This window comes from Sycon ciliatum, chromosome 2 (genome assembly GCF_964019385.1).
Source record: "Sycon ciliatum chromosome 2, ocSycCili1.1, whole genome shotgun sequence".
In the NCBI taxonomy this organism is placed as follows: Eukaryota; Metazoa; Porifera; class Calcarea; order Leucosolenida; family Sycettidae; genus Sycon; species Sycon ciliatum.
This window is the reverse complement of record NC_088644.1, coordinates 11,669,692-11,686,823: the sequence shown is the minus strand read 5'-3', so window position 1 is coordinate 11,686,823 and position 17,132 is coordinate 11,669,692. Positions and strand designations below refer to the sequence as shown.

General features: G+C 47.8%; 2 protein-coding genes across 2 annotated transcripts in view; one reads left to right on the top strand and one right to left on the bottom strand.

Annotated features, from left to right (window-relative positions):
- Nucleotides 1–801: 801 nt before the first annotated feature.
- LOC135808704 (serine/threonine-protein kinase PAK 2-like) lies at nt 802–10,194 on the top strand (the record flags this gene model as incomplete). The annotated part of the gene is given in 9 exon segments (XM_065321927.1): nt 802–850; nt 987–1,028; nt 1,422–1,517; nt 2,145–2,237; nt 3,337–3,436; nt 4,855–4,970; nt 6,876–6,956; nt 7,481–7,618; nt 9,288–10,194. Coding segments are annotated over 9 exon segments (805 nt in total), but the record flags the coding sequence as incomplete, so codon positions are not given.
- Nucleotides 10,195–10,572: 378 nt separating this feature from the next.
- LOC135808703 (uncharacterized) overlaps nt 10,573–17,132 on the bottom strand; it is a 14,995-nt gene continuing 8,435 nt past the window's right edge. Inside the window, exons 7-9 of the mRNA XM_065321926.1 lie at nt 13,145–13,276; nt 11,859–11,987; nt 10,573–11,567 (exon numbers count right to left, since the gene is read on the bottom strand). Of these exons, the coding sequence (XP_065177998.1) occupies nt 11,422–11,567; nt 11,859–11,987; nt 13,145–13,276 (407 nt within the window). The 3' untranslated portion in view covers nt 10,573–11,421. The remainder of the gene's footprint in view (nt 11,568–11,858; nt 11,988–13,144; nt 13,277–17,132) is intronic.

Genomic DNA, 17,132 nt, shown 5'->3' with positions numbered 1-17,132 from the left:
GGTGACTGCGCCCTACTAGATGGGGATTTGTATGCAAAATGTCACTAAAAGCGCCATTTCGTTTTTATAAAAGCACGGATAACCGCGATTGGCCCATATGTTGTAGTCTTTTGGACGCTGAGTCGACTGGTTTTGGTCCGAAAAGGCTGCGATGCAGCGTTCCTCCTTTATTCCCAATCGAACATGGTTGAACAAGCGGTCACGTGCTGCTGCGTACGCCAGTCACCTGGTCACCGTGCCTGCAGGGTACAACTTACTAGCCTGTTTGACCTTTTTTGGGTGTAGTCCTGTCACTCGAGTTGAACCTTGGTGTGAAAGTTGTCGCCTGCTGGCGTGGTGACCAGGTGATTTGGGCACCCAGGAGCACGTGACCGCTTGTTCAACCATGTTCGATTGGGAATAAAGGAGGAACGCTGCATCGCAGCCTTTTCGGACCAAAACCAGTCGACTCAGCGTCCAAAAGACTACAACATATGGGCCAATCGCGGTCATCCGTGCTTTTATAAGAACGAAATGGCGCTTTTAGTGACATTTTGCATACAAATCCCCATCTAGTAGGGCGCAGTCACCCAGTTTCGGTGGAAGTGAGCGAGTTCGATTGGGATTCAAGTAGGAAGGGAGCGTCTCAGCTTTCTCGGACCAAGACCATTCGACTCAGCACCCCGAAGACTACAACTGGTGAAATTTTAATTTTTGCCTTAACTTCCCCTTTAACAATGTAGCCAAGAGCTAACAAAGAGCCGCTTCGTATCGCACACAAAACTTAACTTGACAAGCCACGTGTACTGTGTTTACCTGCAGTGCATCAGGGAAGGTCTTCCAGGCAAACGACGTCGCCACTGGAAAGGAGGTCAGTTTGCAATTTGAATCCTAGCTGGACACATTCCATTGCGTTTATCAGTGTAGATATAATGTGCTTTCTATCTTCATGCATGTGAGCTGGCATTCTAATTGCTCGTCTGTTTCCATTGGTGCTCGGCATGCAGGTTGCGATAAAGACCATGGTGCTCAAGAATCAACCCAAGCCGGTAGGTAGTCTAGCGTATCTCTATATTGTGCATTAACAAGAAGTGTATGACAGGGTGATGTCCTATCTACACTGTATAATGTCATGGTAAGTCTTTGGTGAAAGTGTAGTGGAGCCTGGAAGAGGGAGTGGGCGGGGGGGGGGGGGGGGGGGGGGGGGAGAAGGAGAGAGGGAGAGAAAGTGGAGGAGGAGAAGGAGGAGGAAGAAGAAGGGAGAAAGGAGAGAGAGAACCCGGTATTAGCCCAGGAAGCCTAGAAAACGATGAGAGAGTCACATTCTGGACAACTAAGAACTAGCAGAGTCGAGTAGAAAAAGCGTGCGGAGAGGTGAGAAAGGTGTGAAACGCCACATGCTGACTGTGCTGTTCCGCTGTACTATATCTGTCAATGCACAGGAGCTGATTATCAATGAAATCCTTGTCATGCGGGAACACAAGCATCCCAACATTGTGAACTACGTTGACAGCTTCTTGGTTGGCGAGGAATTATGGGTAAGGAATGTCATGCAGTGGACATTGGACATGGGATGAAAATGTGGTCTTTGGCATCCAGGAAGTCTAGCAGAGAGACACCAAAGTAATTGTTTCCTGTGACAATGATTCTAACTTCAAACCGGCATGATGTGGCCATGGTGAAAGTGTACATGACTTTAGTTTTCAGAGTGTTCCGAATCAGTGAATAGAAGCCCCAAATCTTGTTTTAATCCAAGAGAAGCAGTGAATAAACGCCTTGGAGATAGTGATTTGATTATAGCTATTAGAAATATGAGCTGTGCCGCCATTATAACACACACACACACACATTCCAACACGTTTGATATGGGCTAACAGGGGCGCCGGACACGGTACGGTCACTACGGTATTGACCGCACCACTATTTGCCCCAAGACCCTGTGAACCGAAAAAATGCACTGATTTGGGCTCTAAATCTCCGCCCCTACCCCACGAGCAAATTTTAATTCTGATGGCTGACCGTACCACACTAAATTACCTTCCGACGCCCCTGGCTAACCAGAAAGTTGTCTTGGGACTCTCTTGAAGCAGTAACACCGTCGTTTGTGACAATAGTCTTATCGGGTTGCTGTGTATGGTTGTGTCACACTATGTCATGCTTTACAGGTTGTGATGCAGTATTTGGCTGGTGGATCACTCACGGACGTTGTGCAGGAGACAGTTATGGATGAAGGCCAGATCGCAGCTGTGTGCCGGGAGGTAGGTGGATGTTTTCCTGCAAGAGGTTTGATCAACTAAAAGCATGTGGCATTTCAGTTATGGTAGCAGTAGGCTTCAGAGTAATGCAGTTATCCCATGAAAAATCCGGTCTAACGTGCTGCAACCCACAGTTAATTGGGAACTCGTGGCCTGGCATGAGTAAAACATGGATTAGGCAAATGGGATTTAGGCCCTTGGTCTATGGTTGGTGGATCTGATCTATCCTCCCCCACCGTTTAGGAGCCGCATCTGACGCCTGATCATTGGGGTGGTGGCGTCCCACGGAAGCGGAAAGGTGGTTCTTGGCCAGGGAGTTGTACGACTCCTTGTTCTTGACCTGCCCGTTACGCAAACCCGTCGAATTTATTTATTTATTTTATTTTATGAAAAATCCACACTGTAACAAACATTTGTAGTGTCTTTGATTGTGCCCATGTCAGACCTCATTGTACGATCCCAATGTTGCTTCCAGATGTTTATATGTGGTAACATTTTTTCCTGTCCAGACACATGACAGCAGACCACTGGTTTGGATTAGTGCCGATTCAGATGGTGAACTGTTTCTTGATGTGCATTATTATCCAGTTGCGCTCACTGAAATCCGACCCGAAGTGCCAAACTGACGTCCTGGACCAGTTCCGATTACACCACTATGCTGGTACATGTGTACGTCCTGCCGCATCCGCACTACTTCCAGGGCGTCAACTCGGTCAAGGGCCGTGTTGAGGGCACCAAATATGCACTTTGGGTTGGGTTTCACCGAGCGCAACTGTAGTACACGATACATACAATGCGTTGATCCTTTCTGTGTGTGTGTGTGTGTGTGTGTGTGTATGTGTGTGTGTGTGTGTATGTGTGTGTGTGTGTCTCTCTCCTCTCTCTCTCTCTCTCTCTCTCTCTCTCTCTCTCTCTCTCTCTCTCTCTCTCTCTATCTCTATCTCTCTCTATCTCTCTCTATCTCTCTCTATCTATCTCTCTATCTCTCTATCTCTCTCTCTCTCTCTCTCTCTCTCTCTCTCTCTCTCTCTCTCTCTCTCTCTCTCTCTCTCTCTCTCTCTCTCTCTCTTTCTCTCTTTCTTTCTCTCTATCCTCGCTGCAGTGCCTACAAGCACTGGCATTCCTGCACCAGAGCTTTGTCATACATCGTGACATCAAGAGTGATAACATCCTGCTGGGAATGGATGGTGGAGTAAAGCTGAGTAAGTTTCTTGTAAACCACCATGGTGCCTTTCTTGGTCGCCGTGTGTGTGCGTGTGTGTGTGCGCGCTCGCGCGCGCGTGTGTGTGTGTGTGTGTGTGTGCATGTGAATATGTGTGCGTCTGCATTCTCCACTGTGACCTAAACAAGCGCAACCTTTGTACGTGCATTGTACTCCTATTCATTGCGCGAAATCACGCGACACCTGTACATTTTCGATCTGCGGGATGAAGATGACGACGCCCATGCATCAGGTATCAGGGGGTAGTAAGATACTGGTATATTACTACTCCACGCCTCAAATTGTGCTGTCAAGCGTATGCGGGGGAGTGTAGCATGCCATCCCTTACACTTTCCAGCTCAGGGTTACCCTCGCTACCAATGGACGAAATTTCAGGGTCACAGCTTGCGCAACGGCTTTGTCCTGTGCGAATGGCCACTCGACATACTCAGCACAGATTTTCTATTGCATGCATGCACAAAATGTTCAACTTTCGTATTTTTGGCGACTTTACCACCGTCGTGGAGGCTGGTTGGTGAGGAGCAGGTAGCCATCCCTTGTGGAATCAAACACATGGTTCCACAGTGTGGCTGATTCCGCAAGAGCCAGGTCCATACGAGGAACATTCGCTTTGTCTTTTGCCATCGAAGTAAGTCACTTTTCTTGTTCTCAGTGTTTTTTACGTTCAACGTTTCTGAGATTTTTGAATTATTCACTTTTCATTCTTTCATACTTTATTTCTTCATGTTCACTGCCTCACTTGCCTTCTGATCTGGAGAATGTGACGGAGGTGACTGTTGGTTACTGCCTGGTATAACGGTTGTCGTGCTGTTGCTGTATTTCCGTCCTGCTCGCGACGTTGTAGATCACAAACAATTTGAAATCACATGAATTGTACTTACCGTCGTGCGTGCGGTATTAGGAAACACTGTGCAGATTAGATCGTCGCAATGTATCTATATGTGTGTCTGGTCATCCTGTGCCACGCAAGAACTCCAACCAGACGCATTCGTCCTCGGCCCTGTTGATCGATTGTCCACTCGTCTTTCCTTGAAGAACGATCGATCAAAAAAATCGAGCTCGAGGACTTTTTGCAAAAAAACGGCTGAAAAAAGGAAGAAAAAATGGTGCTCAGAATGAGATTCGAGTACACAACCATGGTCCCAGCAGTTTATGTGGATGTCGCTCATAGATGCGCGATTTCGCGCAATGGGTGTTGACATGGAAATAATTGTATCATCAAGTTTTTTGTCCATGACAACGGCCAATAGTTTGTTTGCAGCATGTCTTAGTGCTGATGCTGCACCCGCCGACGGTTTCCAGGTGCCAGCCTGGGAGCACTTCCAGCCACTCACCAGTACTAATGCTCTATTGCTGACGGGCTTGGCTCGTCCATGTGTTTACAATGTGTCCCTACAGCTGACTTTGGATTCTGCGCACAGATCACTCCCGAGCAGAACAAGAGAATAACCATGGTTGGAACACCATACTGGATGGCTCCGGAAGTTGTCACAAGAAAAGAGTATGGTCCCAAGGTATGTGCAATCAGTACTGTGTGATCACTCTGGTCACTGTACTGGGGTTGCAGGTTCCCTCTCAGTAATGGACTATGTTGTGTGCCCTGTCTAAGACGACCGCTCAAGGGACCTTCAAACCGTGGTCTCTGTTGCCAGGTGGTCTCCTTTTCCAGGGTCATTTGACGGCAAATAGCATCCTGGTTGCATGTGGTCTTTTGGGGCAGGTGGTCACCTTACCAGAGTGGTCGCCTTGACAGGTTTTACTGTATATTGTGTGGCCTGACTGCAGGGTCGTGTAGAGCATTGTATTGCAGGGTGTAGAGCATTGTATTGCAGGGTCGTGTAGAGCATTGTATTGCAGGGTCGTGTAGAGCATTGTATTGCAGGGTGTAGAGCATTGTATTGCAGGGTCGTGTAGAGCATTGTATTGCAGGGTCGTGTAGAGCATTGTATTGCAGGGTGTAGAGCATTGTATTGCAGGGTCGTGTAGAGCATTGTATTGCAGGGTCGTGTAGAGCATTGTATTGCAGGGTCGTGTAGAGCATTGTATTGCAGGGTGTAGAGCATTGTATTGCAGGGTCGTGTAGAGCATTGTATTGCAGGGTGTAGAGCATTGTATTGCAGGGTGTAGAGCATTGTATTGCAGGGTCGTGTAGAGCATTGTATTGCAGGGTGTAGAGCATTGTATTGCAGGGTCGTGTAGAGCATTGTATTGCAGGGTCGTGTAGAGCATTGTATTGCAGGGTGTAGAGCATTGTATTGCAGGGTCGTGTAGAGCATTGTATTGCAGGGTGTAGAGCATTGTATTGCAGGGTGTAGAGCATTGTATTGCAGGGTGTAGAGCATTGTATTGCAGGGTGTAGAGCATTGTATTGCAGGGTGTAGAGCAGTGTATTGCAGGGTTTAGAGCATTGTATTGCAGGGTGTAGAGCAGTGTATTGCAGGGTGTAGAGCATTGTATTGCAGGGTGTAGAGCAGTGTATTGCAGGGTGTAGAGCATTGTATTGCAGGGTGTAGAGCATTGTATTGCAGGGTCGTGTAGAGCATTGTATTGCAGGGTGTAGAGCATTGTATTGCAGGGTGTAGAGTATTGTATTGCAGGGTGTAGAGCATTGTATTGCAGGGTGTAGAGCATTGTATTGCAGGGTGTAGAGCATTGTATTGCAGGGTGTAGAGCATTGTATTGCAGGGTCGTGTAGAGCATTGTATTGCAGGGTGTAGAGCATTGTATTGCAGGGTCGTGTAGAGCATTGTATTGCAGGGTCGTGTAGAGCATTGTATTGCAGGGTCGTGTAGAGCATTGTATTGCAGGGTGTAGAGCATTGTATTGCAGGGTCGTGTAGAGCATTGTATTGCAGGGTGTAGAGCATTGTATTGCAGGGTGTAGAGCATTGTATTGCAGGGTGTAGAGCAGTGTATTGCAGGGTGTAGAGCATTGTATTGCAGGGTGTAGAGCAGTGTATTGCAGGGTGTAGAGCATTGTATTGCAGGGTGTAGAGCAGTGTATTGCAGGGTGTAGAGCAGTGTATTGCAGGGTGTAGAGCATTGTATTGCAGGGTGTAGAGCATTGTATTGCAGGGTGTAGAGCAGTGTATTGCAGGGTGTAGAGCATTGTATTGCAGGGTGTAGAGCATTGTATTGCAGGGTGTAGAGCATTGTATTGCAGGGTGTAGAGCATTGTATTGCAGGGTGTAGAGCATTGTATTGGTGACTGTTTCCAGTGCTGTTGCCCGCTGCTCTCCTTCCTGGTCCCAGTTTGATGGTGGCAGTGAACTTGCAGGTCTGCCCTACTCCGGCATATACAGCAGTCAAGCAGTTTAGAGTAACAGATTAGATCTGGTGGCAGGTTCAACACCCACGGACGCTCCTGTATCTAACATATCCTTACATGCTCCCGTTGTAACACTGCTGTGGTTCATGCAGGTTGATGTATGGAGCTTAGGCATCATGGCCATAGAGATGATCGAAGGAGAGCCGCCGTATCTCAATGAGAATCCACTCAGGGTAAGTGTAGAACGGCAGCTAATACTGGCTAGGCCCGGAGTCATGCTAGAAATGTATGCTCTCAAGCCTTTGCTGTGTCCGTATCAGTGGTTGTTCTAGTGGTATGCTGAGGCTTAGTCTGATCGGCAATGCCTCGCAGGACAGTATGGTGCTATAGGATTATGGAAGCAGGTTCCCTGTGCTGGTTCCCTGTGCTATCCTTAGGGGTAGTAGAGTTGATTTGGCTACATAAGTAATATTTGAAGATTTTGAACATGGTCTGGGACTGGGAGTGCATACTAGTATGCCCGGTGATGCTGGCTGCTGATGTTGTCTGTATGACCCGGGCTGCCTGAAAGATGAGAGACATTCATGCACGCAAGTTGTGATTATTTATCACATAAAATCGACTGTGGCTAGGGTTAGTAGTGTTTTGGAATTGGATTTGGCCGTCCTTTTATCAGTTTGACATTTTTTACCAATGGAGATCGCACAACATGATAAATTTCTGGCTGCTTTCTTCTTCGTCTTGCTAACGCTGGTAGGCGCTGTATCTTATTGCCACCAATGGCACGCCAACAATCCAACATCCGGAACGTCTCTCGCCTACTTTCAAGGACTTTCTGGACAAGTGCCTGACAATGGATGCCAACGTCCGGCCGGGTGCTGAAGAGCTTCTTCAGGTATGTACTACAGTAAAAACCTGTCAAGGCGACCACTCTGATAAGGCAACCACCTACCTCAGAGGACCACCACAACCAGGACCAAGGGATGTTATTTCCAGTCGAATGACCTTTGATAAGGCGGTCACCTGTACACGGAGGCCAGATTTAGAAGGTCCCTTGAGCGATCGCTTTAGACAGGTGTCACTGTATATGCCTGTGCACCGTCAGTTGTGACAAGTCCGCACACATATGCATATGGACACGGGGCATCAGAACTAGTGCGGCAGGTGTAACGATAGCTGCATCAATCCTTTCCGACATGAAGGTCCTCAAAATATTCTTTTTAGGTGTTTTTCTCCATATCCATATTTGCACTTGCGAGGCAAATTTCCGAAATAGGTTGAGTTGGAGGATTCCCCAGCTCTGGCTGACCCCAGTATTGCAAATTCGTCCCAATGACCCTTATAGAGATTATGCGTATGTCGTGGTGGTGAGTCAGTGGAAGCGCTTATGGATGCTATGTATGCAGTGTTAGTCCGTGGGATCGCTTATTGGCATAGCGGCTATGCATACAGCTTGAGTCGCTAGTGCAAAACTCTGCCGTGACTTTGCAAACACAAAGTGCGCCAGAGGCGGTGCTCTACATAGAGTGTAGCTGAGTTCCTGTGGTTTGTCCTGAGCCCATTTTCCTTTTGTTATCACTCTACAAGTAGGTCTCTGGCCTACAGCTGGTGTGTGTGTGTGTGTGTGTGTGTGTGTGTGTGTGTGTGTGTGTGTGTGTGTGTGTGTGTGTGTGTGTGTGTGTGTGTGTGTGTGTGTGTGTGTGTGTGTGTGTGTGTGTGTGTGTGTGTGTGTGTGTGTGTGTGTGTGTGTGTGTGTGTGTGTGTGTGTGTGTGTGTGTGTGTGTGTGTGTGTGTGTGTGTGTGTGTGTGTGTGTGTGTGTGTGTGTGTGTGTGTGTGTGTGTGTGTGTGTGTGTGTGTGTGTGTGTGTGTGTGTGTGTGTGTGTGTGTGTGTGTGTGTGTGTGTGTGTGTGTGTGTGTGTGTGTGTGTGTGTGTGTGTGTGTGTGTGTGTGTGTGTGTGTGTGTGTGTGTGTGTGTGTGTGTGTGTGTGTGTGTGTGTGTGTGTGTGTGTGTGTGTGTGTGTGTGTGTGTGTGTGTGTGTGTGTGTGTGTGTGTGTGTGTGTGTGTGTGTGTGTGTGTGTGTGTGTGTGTGTGTGTGTGTGTGTGTGTGTGTGTGTGTGTGTGTGTGTGTGTGTGTGTGTGTGTGTGTGTGTGTGTGTGTGTGTGTGTGTGTGTGTGTGTGTGTGTGTGTGTGTGTGTGTGTGTGTGTGTGTGTGTGTGTGTGTGTGTGTGTGTGTGTGTGTGTGTGTGTGTGTGTGTGTGTGTGTGTGTGTGTGTGTGTGTGTGTGTGTGTGTGTGTGTGTGTGTGTGTGTGTGTGTGTGTGTGTGTGTGTGTGTGTGTGTGTGTGTGTGTGTGTGTGTGTGTGTGTGTGTGTGTGTGTGTGTGTGTGTGTGTGTGTGTGTGTGTGTGTGTGTGTGTGTGTGTGTGTGTGTGTGTGTGTGTGTGTGTGTGTGTGGCCTGGACTCCCAGTGCAGACCACCTTTTCCCGGTTTTCTTTCAGTGGCAACGATAGTGAGCTTGTGCGTGTGTGCGTGTGTGTGTGTTGTACGATGATGTGTATCCAGCATCCCTTCCTGAAACGCTCCGCACCACTGGCAACACTCACACCGCTCATTGTGCACACAAAGGAGACGACAAAGAATCGCGACCGTTGAGATCCTAACTGGCGAGTAGACTGGACAACACTATGAGCGTTTATTCCAGACCTGCGCAGCGACTCAGGCAGTACAGAAAACAGCCATGCTCCTCGCCATCTTTTCCACCACGCTGCCATTTCCAAGATAGCTGGAAGCGTGTCGCGGCGTCTGTTCAGCAACCGCAGCCGTCACTAGAAAGAAGTGCTGCACACCCGCGCTCAGCCAGCCATGCAGGGAGCGAGACGAACATTTCTAGCCATTCAACCGTTATACATACAGACTGATCTCTTCATTACTTCAAAGTATTTTGAAAGTCAATGTCACGCCGTTGCTGCTTGCTTCCCACTGTGTGTATACATGCCCGTTTCATGAGCTTTGCCTCAATTTGACCAACAACTTCCCGATATTAAAATTGTCCATTTTGGTGCAAACTGCATTATTCCTGGTTCCTATATTCTCAACCACTGATTCGATCAACAACAAAATCTGTTTTACACAATGCCCCAGTATGCAGACACTACTACCCACTTAGTTTTTTTGAGATTTTTCTCTTTTAGCACCACAGTTTTTAATTGAATAGGTAGGTCTGATGTAGGAATGGCACTTCACCTTGCACACACCGTTTCCTCTTTAGATTAGCTGGGTCTGGTATTCCTGTGGCCGAGGAAGACATTTGCCTATTGTAGTGCGCTGTGGCTGCTCATGTTCATTGTTGTTGGGGTCTGGTGTTGATTTGTGCCCGTGTTTCTCTTATCCGGCTGACATGTTGTCACTAGTGTTTGTTCATTTAATCCGAAATCGTTCCTATTATAGCGATGACTTACTGCAAGTTGCATCTGGATGGCCAAATTGGGAGAGCTGCATAGCAACCGTGTCCTGATTGTCTTTGAGGATAGTGATTGTCTTTGAGGATAGTCCGCGACTCGCTGGCTGGCCTAGGCCGCCACTGAATCTTCCTATGGCAGTAGAAAACATCTCGGTCTACAGTTTGCACTATTTCCGGGCAGCTGCTATGAATACAATACTACTGAAGTAGTATCATTGGTCGGCGAAGTCTGGATGGAATGGCAAACTGCATGATAATGATTGCAATAATTATTATTTGATTTTTTTCACTTTTCCGTGGTCGTGTTCGCCTGCACCCTAAAATCTCCACCCATATGATGCAACTCTTTGCGGTATAATGTCACCAGTTCTCACAACCACGGTATCCTGAAGTGTACAAAGACTTAGCACAGCTCAGCACCGAGAGCAACTGGCCACCATTCGTCTGAAAAGCATTATCAACTATGACAAAAGACCCAGAGAAGAGAATAATTTGCTGTGACAGTTTATATACAAATTTTAAGGGGAAAACTGAAACTACAGTGCTGGCAACTGAAATCCGACCCCCTTGCCGGCGCGCCGCGCCGGCAAGGGGGTCGGATTTCAGTTGCCAGCACTGTAGTATGAGGCGGATAATGATATAGGAAATTCGTACCGATAGTACCCGGGACAACACGGCATGGATACACTGAATGATAATACGCCAGTTCATAGTGACATAGATAATGATATCAGTATTTCCTAGGCACTGCCTATGCGTTTGGGCTAAATATAGTGTTGATCAAATGTTTTGCAACTACATACCCCATTGGCTCAGCAACAGCGCTGATGTTCTGATTCGCAAGAGGACATAACAAGTTCATAGTTTGCTTGCGTGTTGCATAATAACGGGCTTTGAGAAATTCGGCGGCACACTGCGTACACATGCCAACTGTGGTGATGTCATTGTGACAGTGTGCTTGACCAACAACCGAGTGTGGCGGAAATCAGAGCTACTCTCAAGGACGCGTATACACTCATTCTCTCTCTCTCTCTCTCTCACACACACACAAACACACACACACACACCACACACACGCACGTGCAAGAGCACACGCATCCTCTGGTATCTGTGACTAGATGAAACATGTGCTGGGCAAAGTAGCGGGCACAAACACCTGCACATCAAACTAAACTCTGAGTATCATTCCTAAAACTGGGACAAAACAGTTTGGTCTATTGCTGCTGTTGCTCATCCTCATAAAATCGCACAGCAGCTTCCACCTTTGTAAAGCCGCATGGCTTCTGCTGCCTCAGCTGACGCATTGGAATCCGGCAGACGCTCGCGGACAGCTTCGCAAAGAGCTCGCACCTTGTATCTGTTGTAGTCTCGCTTGGCATGTGCTGGGACAATGAAGCATAACAAAGAAATACAGAATAACTCTGGTTAGGCAAGCCCTGAATGGAAAACAGTTCAGAGTTGAAACTTCAAGTCCAACAGCGGGCATGTTAGGAAAAGAGGATTTTTTGGAAATCAAGTAAAGTTAGGAGAGGGGGGGGGGGGTGATAGGGCTGTTGCATAACCTCTCTAAGGGTGTTGTAAATGCCGGGCGCCGCAGGGCGTTCAGTATGGACTGGCAACATTGTGTACCAATGGCCCACATACCGTGTAGTTTCACACAGCACCTAACTTACCACTGGATGCGCACACTACCAGACACCTGCCAGCAACCATCTGAACACCTTCGTGCGACGTGTGTCTTTCCAACACGCCGGCACACACCTCCACTATCCCGGCCAGGGCTAAGTCATCGACCAGCGACTCTGCAGACACACACACACACGCACACGCACACACACACACACACACACACACACACACACACACACACACACACACACACACACACACACACACACACACACACACACACATGGACACACACTGTAAGTCAACAAATGTTCGGCGCATATTTATTTTCGGCCATTTGTCGCAGGCGAAATTTTTTTTGCAAGGTTCAGTGTGACAGTGTATACAGGCAGCAGCAGTACAGGCCAAAAATGTGTTGCAGCCGAAGTGTGGTTTAGCCCTGGGAGGCCGAAATTTGAATGGGCCGAAAATCTGTCGACTCACAGTAGAGAGGGGAAGGGGGTGAACACCACCGAGATAATGTGAATCAAACACACACACGTATACATGTACCTCCTTCCTGATTTCAACAACACATGTGCCCCATCCATGATTTCAACCACATGTGCCCCATCCATGATTTCAACCACATGTGCCCATCCATGACGTCAAACATATAACTATGTACCCAATTAACCATCCATGATGTCTGGCAATGGTAGATCACTTTTGCACAATATCTGAATTAGAGCCAAGGGCATGGCATCATGAACATGCATATTGTGCGCAACTTTGAACTGTTGAGTGGGAGAGCTTGTATAGCCACGCACAAATACGTCTTGGTAAACTCAAATATGGAGGGGTTCCGGTTCACGGAACGACATTGCACTTGTTACTTGAAAGGACTAGGTGACTTGAAAAGGAGTGTCACCAGAGAACCTTATTTGAGACAAGGTTGAGACAAGTGAAGCATGCAAAAGGGAAAAAGGCAGCAAAAAAGGAGCCACAGGCTCGCTGCGCATGCTCCGGGCTGAGAGCCGCAAAACGGTGCACGCGATGCGTGCAGCAAGACATTAGCATGACGTCAACATGATGTAACACATAAACAAATAAAGACATAATAATGAGCGTAACGCGGATTCGTGATGCATATTCACGACACATATGCTAAAAGACAACGCACGGGCTTGCGTACAGGGCGGGTCAAGAACCACCTTTCCGCTTTCGTGGAACCCCGTCACCCCATGATCAGGTGTCAGATGCAGCTCCTAAACCGTGTGGTGAGGGTAGATCAGATCCACCAACCATGATTGAGAAACATGCGAATGACACTCGCTCACTCCGAACGTACCATTGCGTCCAAGGTTGCTTAGAGCGGACAGGCCCGTGAAGTGCACACCAATATGGTCGGGTGAGTCCTTCATTGATAGCATGATCACAGACGCAATGTTGTGTTCTCGCTGTATGGCTTGACGCTGATCATCTGAAAACCAGGTCAACACACATACATACATGTAGACACATACACATTACACACACAGACACACATACACACACAACGCGAGGACACACACACACGGGCATACACACACACACACACACACACACACACACACACACATGCATATGCACATGCGCACGCACACACACGCACACACACACACGAACACACACACACACACACACACACACACACACATACACACACATACACACACACACACACACACACACACACACACACACACACGATAATCAGCAAATCAGCCACATAGCCAGAGTTGCGTGCAAATGTGCCCCCAGGCTGCTTTGCCTTGCCTTTGCCTTGTCTGTTCCAAGAAGGTGTTGAGGTGAACATGAGGGGAGCTGCGAGGGCTGTCTGCTCAGTGCGAGGTACAACACCTGCCAGCGCAGTAAAACCTGTCGAGGCAACCACCTGTCCTAGAAGACCACTGAAACCAGAACCAAAGGATGCTATTTCCAGTCAAATGACCCTGGATAAGGAGACCGCCTTGTTACGGAGACAACATTTTGAATGTCTCTTGAGCGGTCGTCTCAGACAGGTTTAACTGTACACAGTAGTGTGTGACCGGCTGCACTTGTGGACTACCACGGCCGTACTTCGGGCTCCCCTATCGGCAAGGACCATTAGGTGTACTAAGTATACCCACCCTAAGGAGTACACTCTAAGGAGTACACTCTAAGGAGTACACTCTAAGGAGTACATTCTTAACGTGCTTTTTTAAACAAACTAAACAGGGTGAGTAGTGAATGGCTACAGGTTATGCTGAGAAGAAAGGAGAATGTAGTTTGCCATGCCGGTACACTGCCCGTTTAGAAGCATACAGTAATTCCTACATTTACAATTATTCTTTCATGATCCTTGCATGGCGCCACTACACCAGCACTGGAGAGTAGCTAGACCAACACTACCTATCAGTAGTCTTCATTGTTTCCAGAATACAATACTGGTGCCGCTACGGTTCATTTGCAATAGGTGTTTGTGCAGTTGTGTGCAGTTGTGTGTGCAGTTGTGTGCCCCCCCCCCCCCCCCCCCCAGGCTTATCTTCACAGTGATATCAGTCTCATGCTCCAATGCTTCTTTTGTAACGCTGAGGTGTGCTGTGATTAATTAATGGCATTTCCAGCTTGCTTGCTCTATCACATCCTCTCTTTAGCTGTTTTGCAGCTTGTTTCCTGCAATAGACACCAGTGGCGGGTTTAGGGGGGTGCGGGGGGGGGGGGGGGGGGGGCGCCCCCCCCCCCCTCAAAAGGTTCGACCTAGGTTTCGAAAAATAAAAGGCAGGGCTGGGAGCGCGGCCTGAAACGATTGTCCAAAAGCGGTTGCACGGTACGGTGCTCGAGCTGGTGTTGATTGTACACACCAGAGAGTACCAGTGAGCATGCATGGCTACAGAAACACGGTGGTTTTCAAAATGGCTGACCTGGGACAGTAGCATGATGTCATCTACCCCCACCCCATCCCGGCCGCAACCCCCCCCCCCCCCCCCACCTCAGCCAAATCCTGGACACGTCACTGTGACACCAGCTGAAGCTTCCTCGCTGGCTCCCTTGCCAGAGCCCTTGTTAGATTCTGTAAAAACTCTCTAGTTTGTACCTCAAGTCGTTGTTGATTGAGTAGAGGCCTTGCTAGAGAATAGTTAGGTTTTGCTTTACATTCATCGCTAGTTTCTTTTGGAGTTCAAACAGCTCAGTCTCTGTGTGCAGACCAGGGAGTCGTACTCAAACTAGGGAGGTGACACGGCACAGAAATCCGTGTCACAGGGGTTGACTCGCACCCGTGACCCCTCGTTGTTATTTTTGGAATAGTTCAGTCCAGTCCAGTCCGAAAGGTCATACTCGGATCGACTCGCCTTCTGTACTTCACCTCCAAGCGTGCAACGCAAGACCCGCAAAGTATGATTTTTCTGTGGGGAACGATTTTGCCATTGATCAAGTTTTTATAGGAGTGCTCAAGCATACTACGATTGCTGAGACGTCCCGAGCACGCTTGTTCAGGTTCTCTATTTTTGACGAGCCGGTCCTACAGCCCCCTACATTGTATCTAACGACGTAGGAGCTGACAATGTAAGAGGATTTCCCTGGAAATAATGATGATGGTGGTGTGACTGCTGCAGGAAAAATGCTGGCTGTTTATGACAGTATGACTAGATGTACAATGTAGCTCTCTTGTATGGTACTTAACCCCTGCTAGAAATGTGTTGTTTAGGAAGACTGGTGTATTGTGCAAGTCATAAAGAAGAAATGGGGCAGATACACGACTTACAATTTTCAAAAACCAGCTTCGTGTTATGTCTAATTTGTGTCAAAATTGTAATATTTAGACATGACAATATCATTGGCTGTACTTCTCTAATATGGTACATAACCCCTGCTATAAATGTGTTATTTAGGCAGACTGGACCATTGTGCAAGTCATAAAGAAGAAATGGGGCAGATATACGACTTACATTTTTCAAAACCTGGCTTCGTGTTATGTGTAATTTGTGTCAAAATTGTAGTATTTTAACATGACAATATCACTGGCTGTACTTCTCTTATGGTACTTAACCCCTGCTAGAAATGTGTTGTTTAGGAAGACTGGTGTATTGTGCAAGTCATAAAGAAGAAATGGGGCAGATACACGACTTACAATTTTCAAAAACCAGCTTCGTGTTATGTGTAATTCGGGCCAATTTTTAGTATTCGGATTAACCTAGGATACGACTCTGAACAGTTCTGAACAGTTACCGTAACACTACACGCTGTCTCATAACTGCTGCTGTTGCCATCACTGCTATCAAGTAGTTCGGACATGGCAGGAGGTAAACGAATTGCTGGTAGTCTTTCAAAGAATACTGGCGAGTGATTGGCTGTAAACGAAATGTGCTGCCTCAATAATTTCAAAAACTAGACACCCATGCTGCACGCTTGGAGGTGAAGTACAGAAGGCGAGTCGATCCGAGTATGACCTTTCGGACTGGACTGGACTGAACTATTCCAAAAATAACAACGAGGGGTCACGGGTGCGAGTCAACCCCTGTGACACGGATTTCTGTGCCGTGTCACCTCCCTAGTTTGAGTACGACTCCCTGGTGCAGACTGTGTGTGAGAACGGGGGAACTAGTATTTGCGAATGGGTCGGGCTCGCGCCTTCCGAACAAAACTGGTAGCAGAGGATGGTTGCAAGGAAGGACACCACCAAATGCTCCATCATGCTGCTTCAACCAGCACTACTGCCTCCCAACCAGCACATCGTGTGCCGAAGTACACAACTCGGAAACCCAAGCCAACGCTCAGACACCGGAACAATCCAACGGTTGGCCTCACTGTCACATCACACCATCCATGTGAAGCCTGAGGTGGGATACTCCATGGAAAGGGGAGCAAGGCACTTTGACGTCAGCCCATGCAATCCGTACAATGATCGGGTTGCAAACTGTGCCAGCAATACTGACGAATGGAAATAAAGAAATGCAAGTGAATGCCTTGCTTGATGAAGGCAGTACTGGTACATTCCTCAGCAGCAGTGTGGCGTCGGAACTCGGTTTTAATGGTCCTTCAGAAATGTTGACAATCAATATGCTCAATGGTCAGCAATCCTCCTTACCATCCAAGCCAGTGAGTGTATCGATCAAAAGTCTGGATGGCAATGTATGTACAGATTGCCATTCCCGAGACTGATCGAGGATATCACCGATTCCTATGCTGAGAACCAAGATCAATGCAACCACCGACGGTATACAAATTCAACCGAGTGGTCTTTGGTGTGTCAGCGCCTCCATTTCTCGCCCAGTACGTAACACAAGAGCATACTAGGCAATGTGCCGATGATCTAC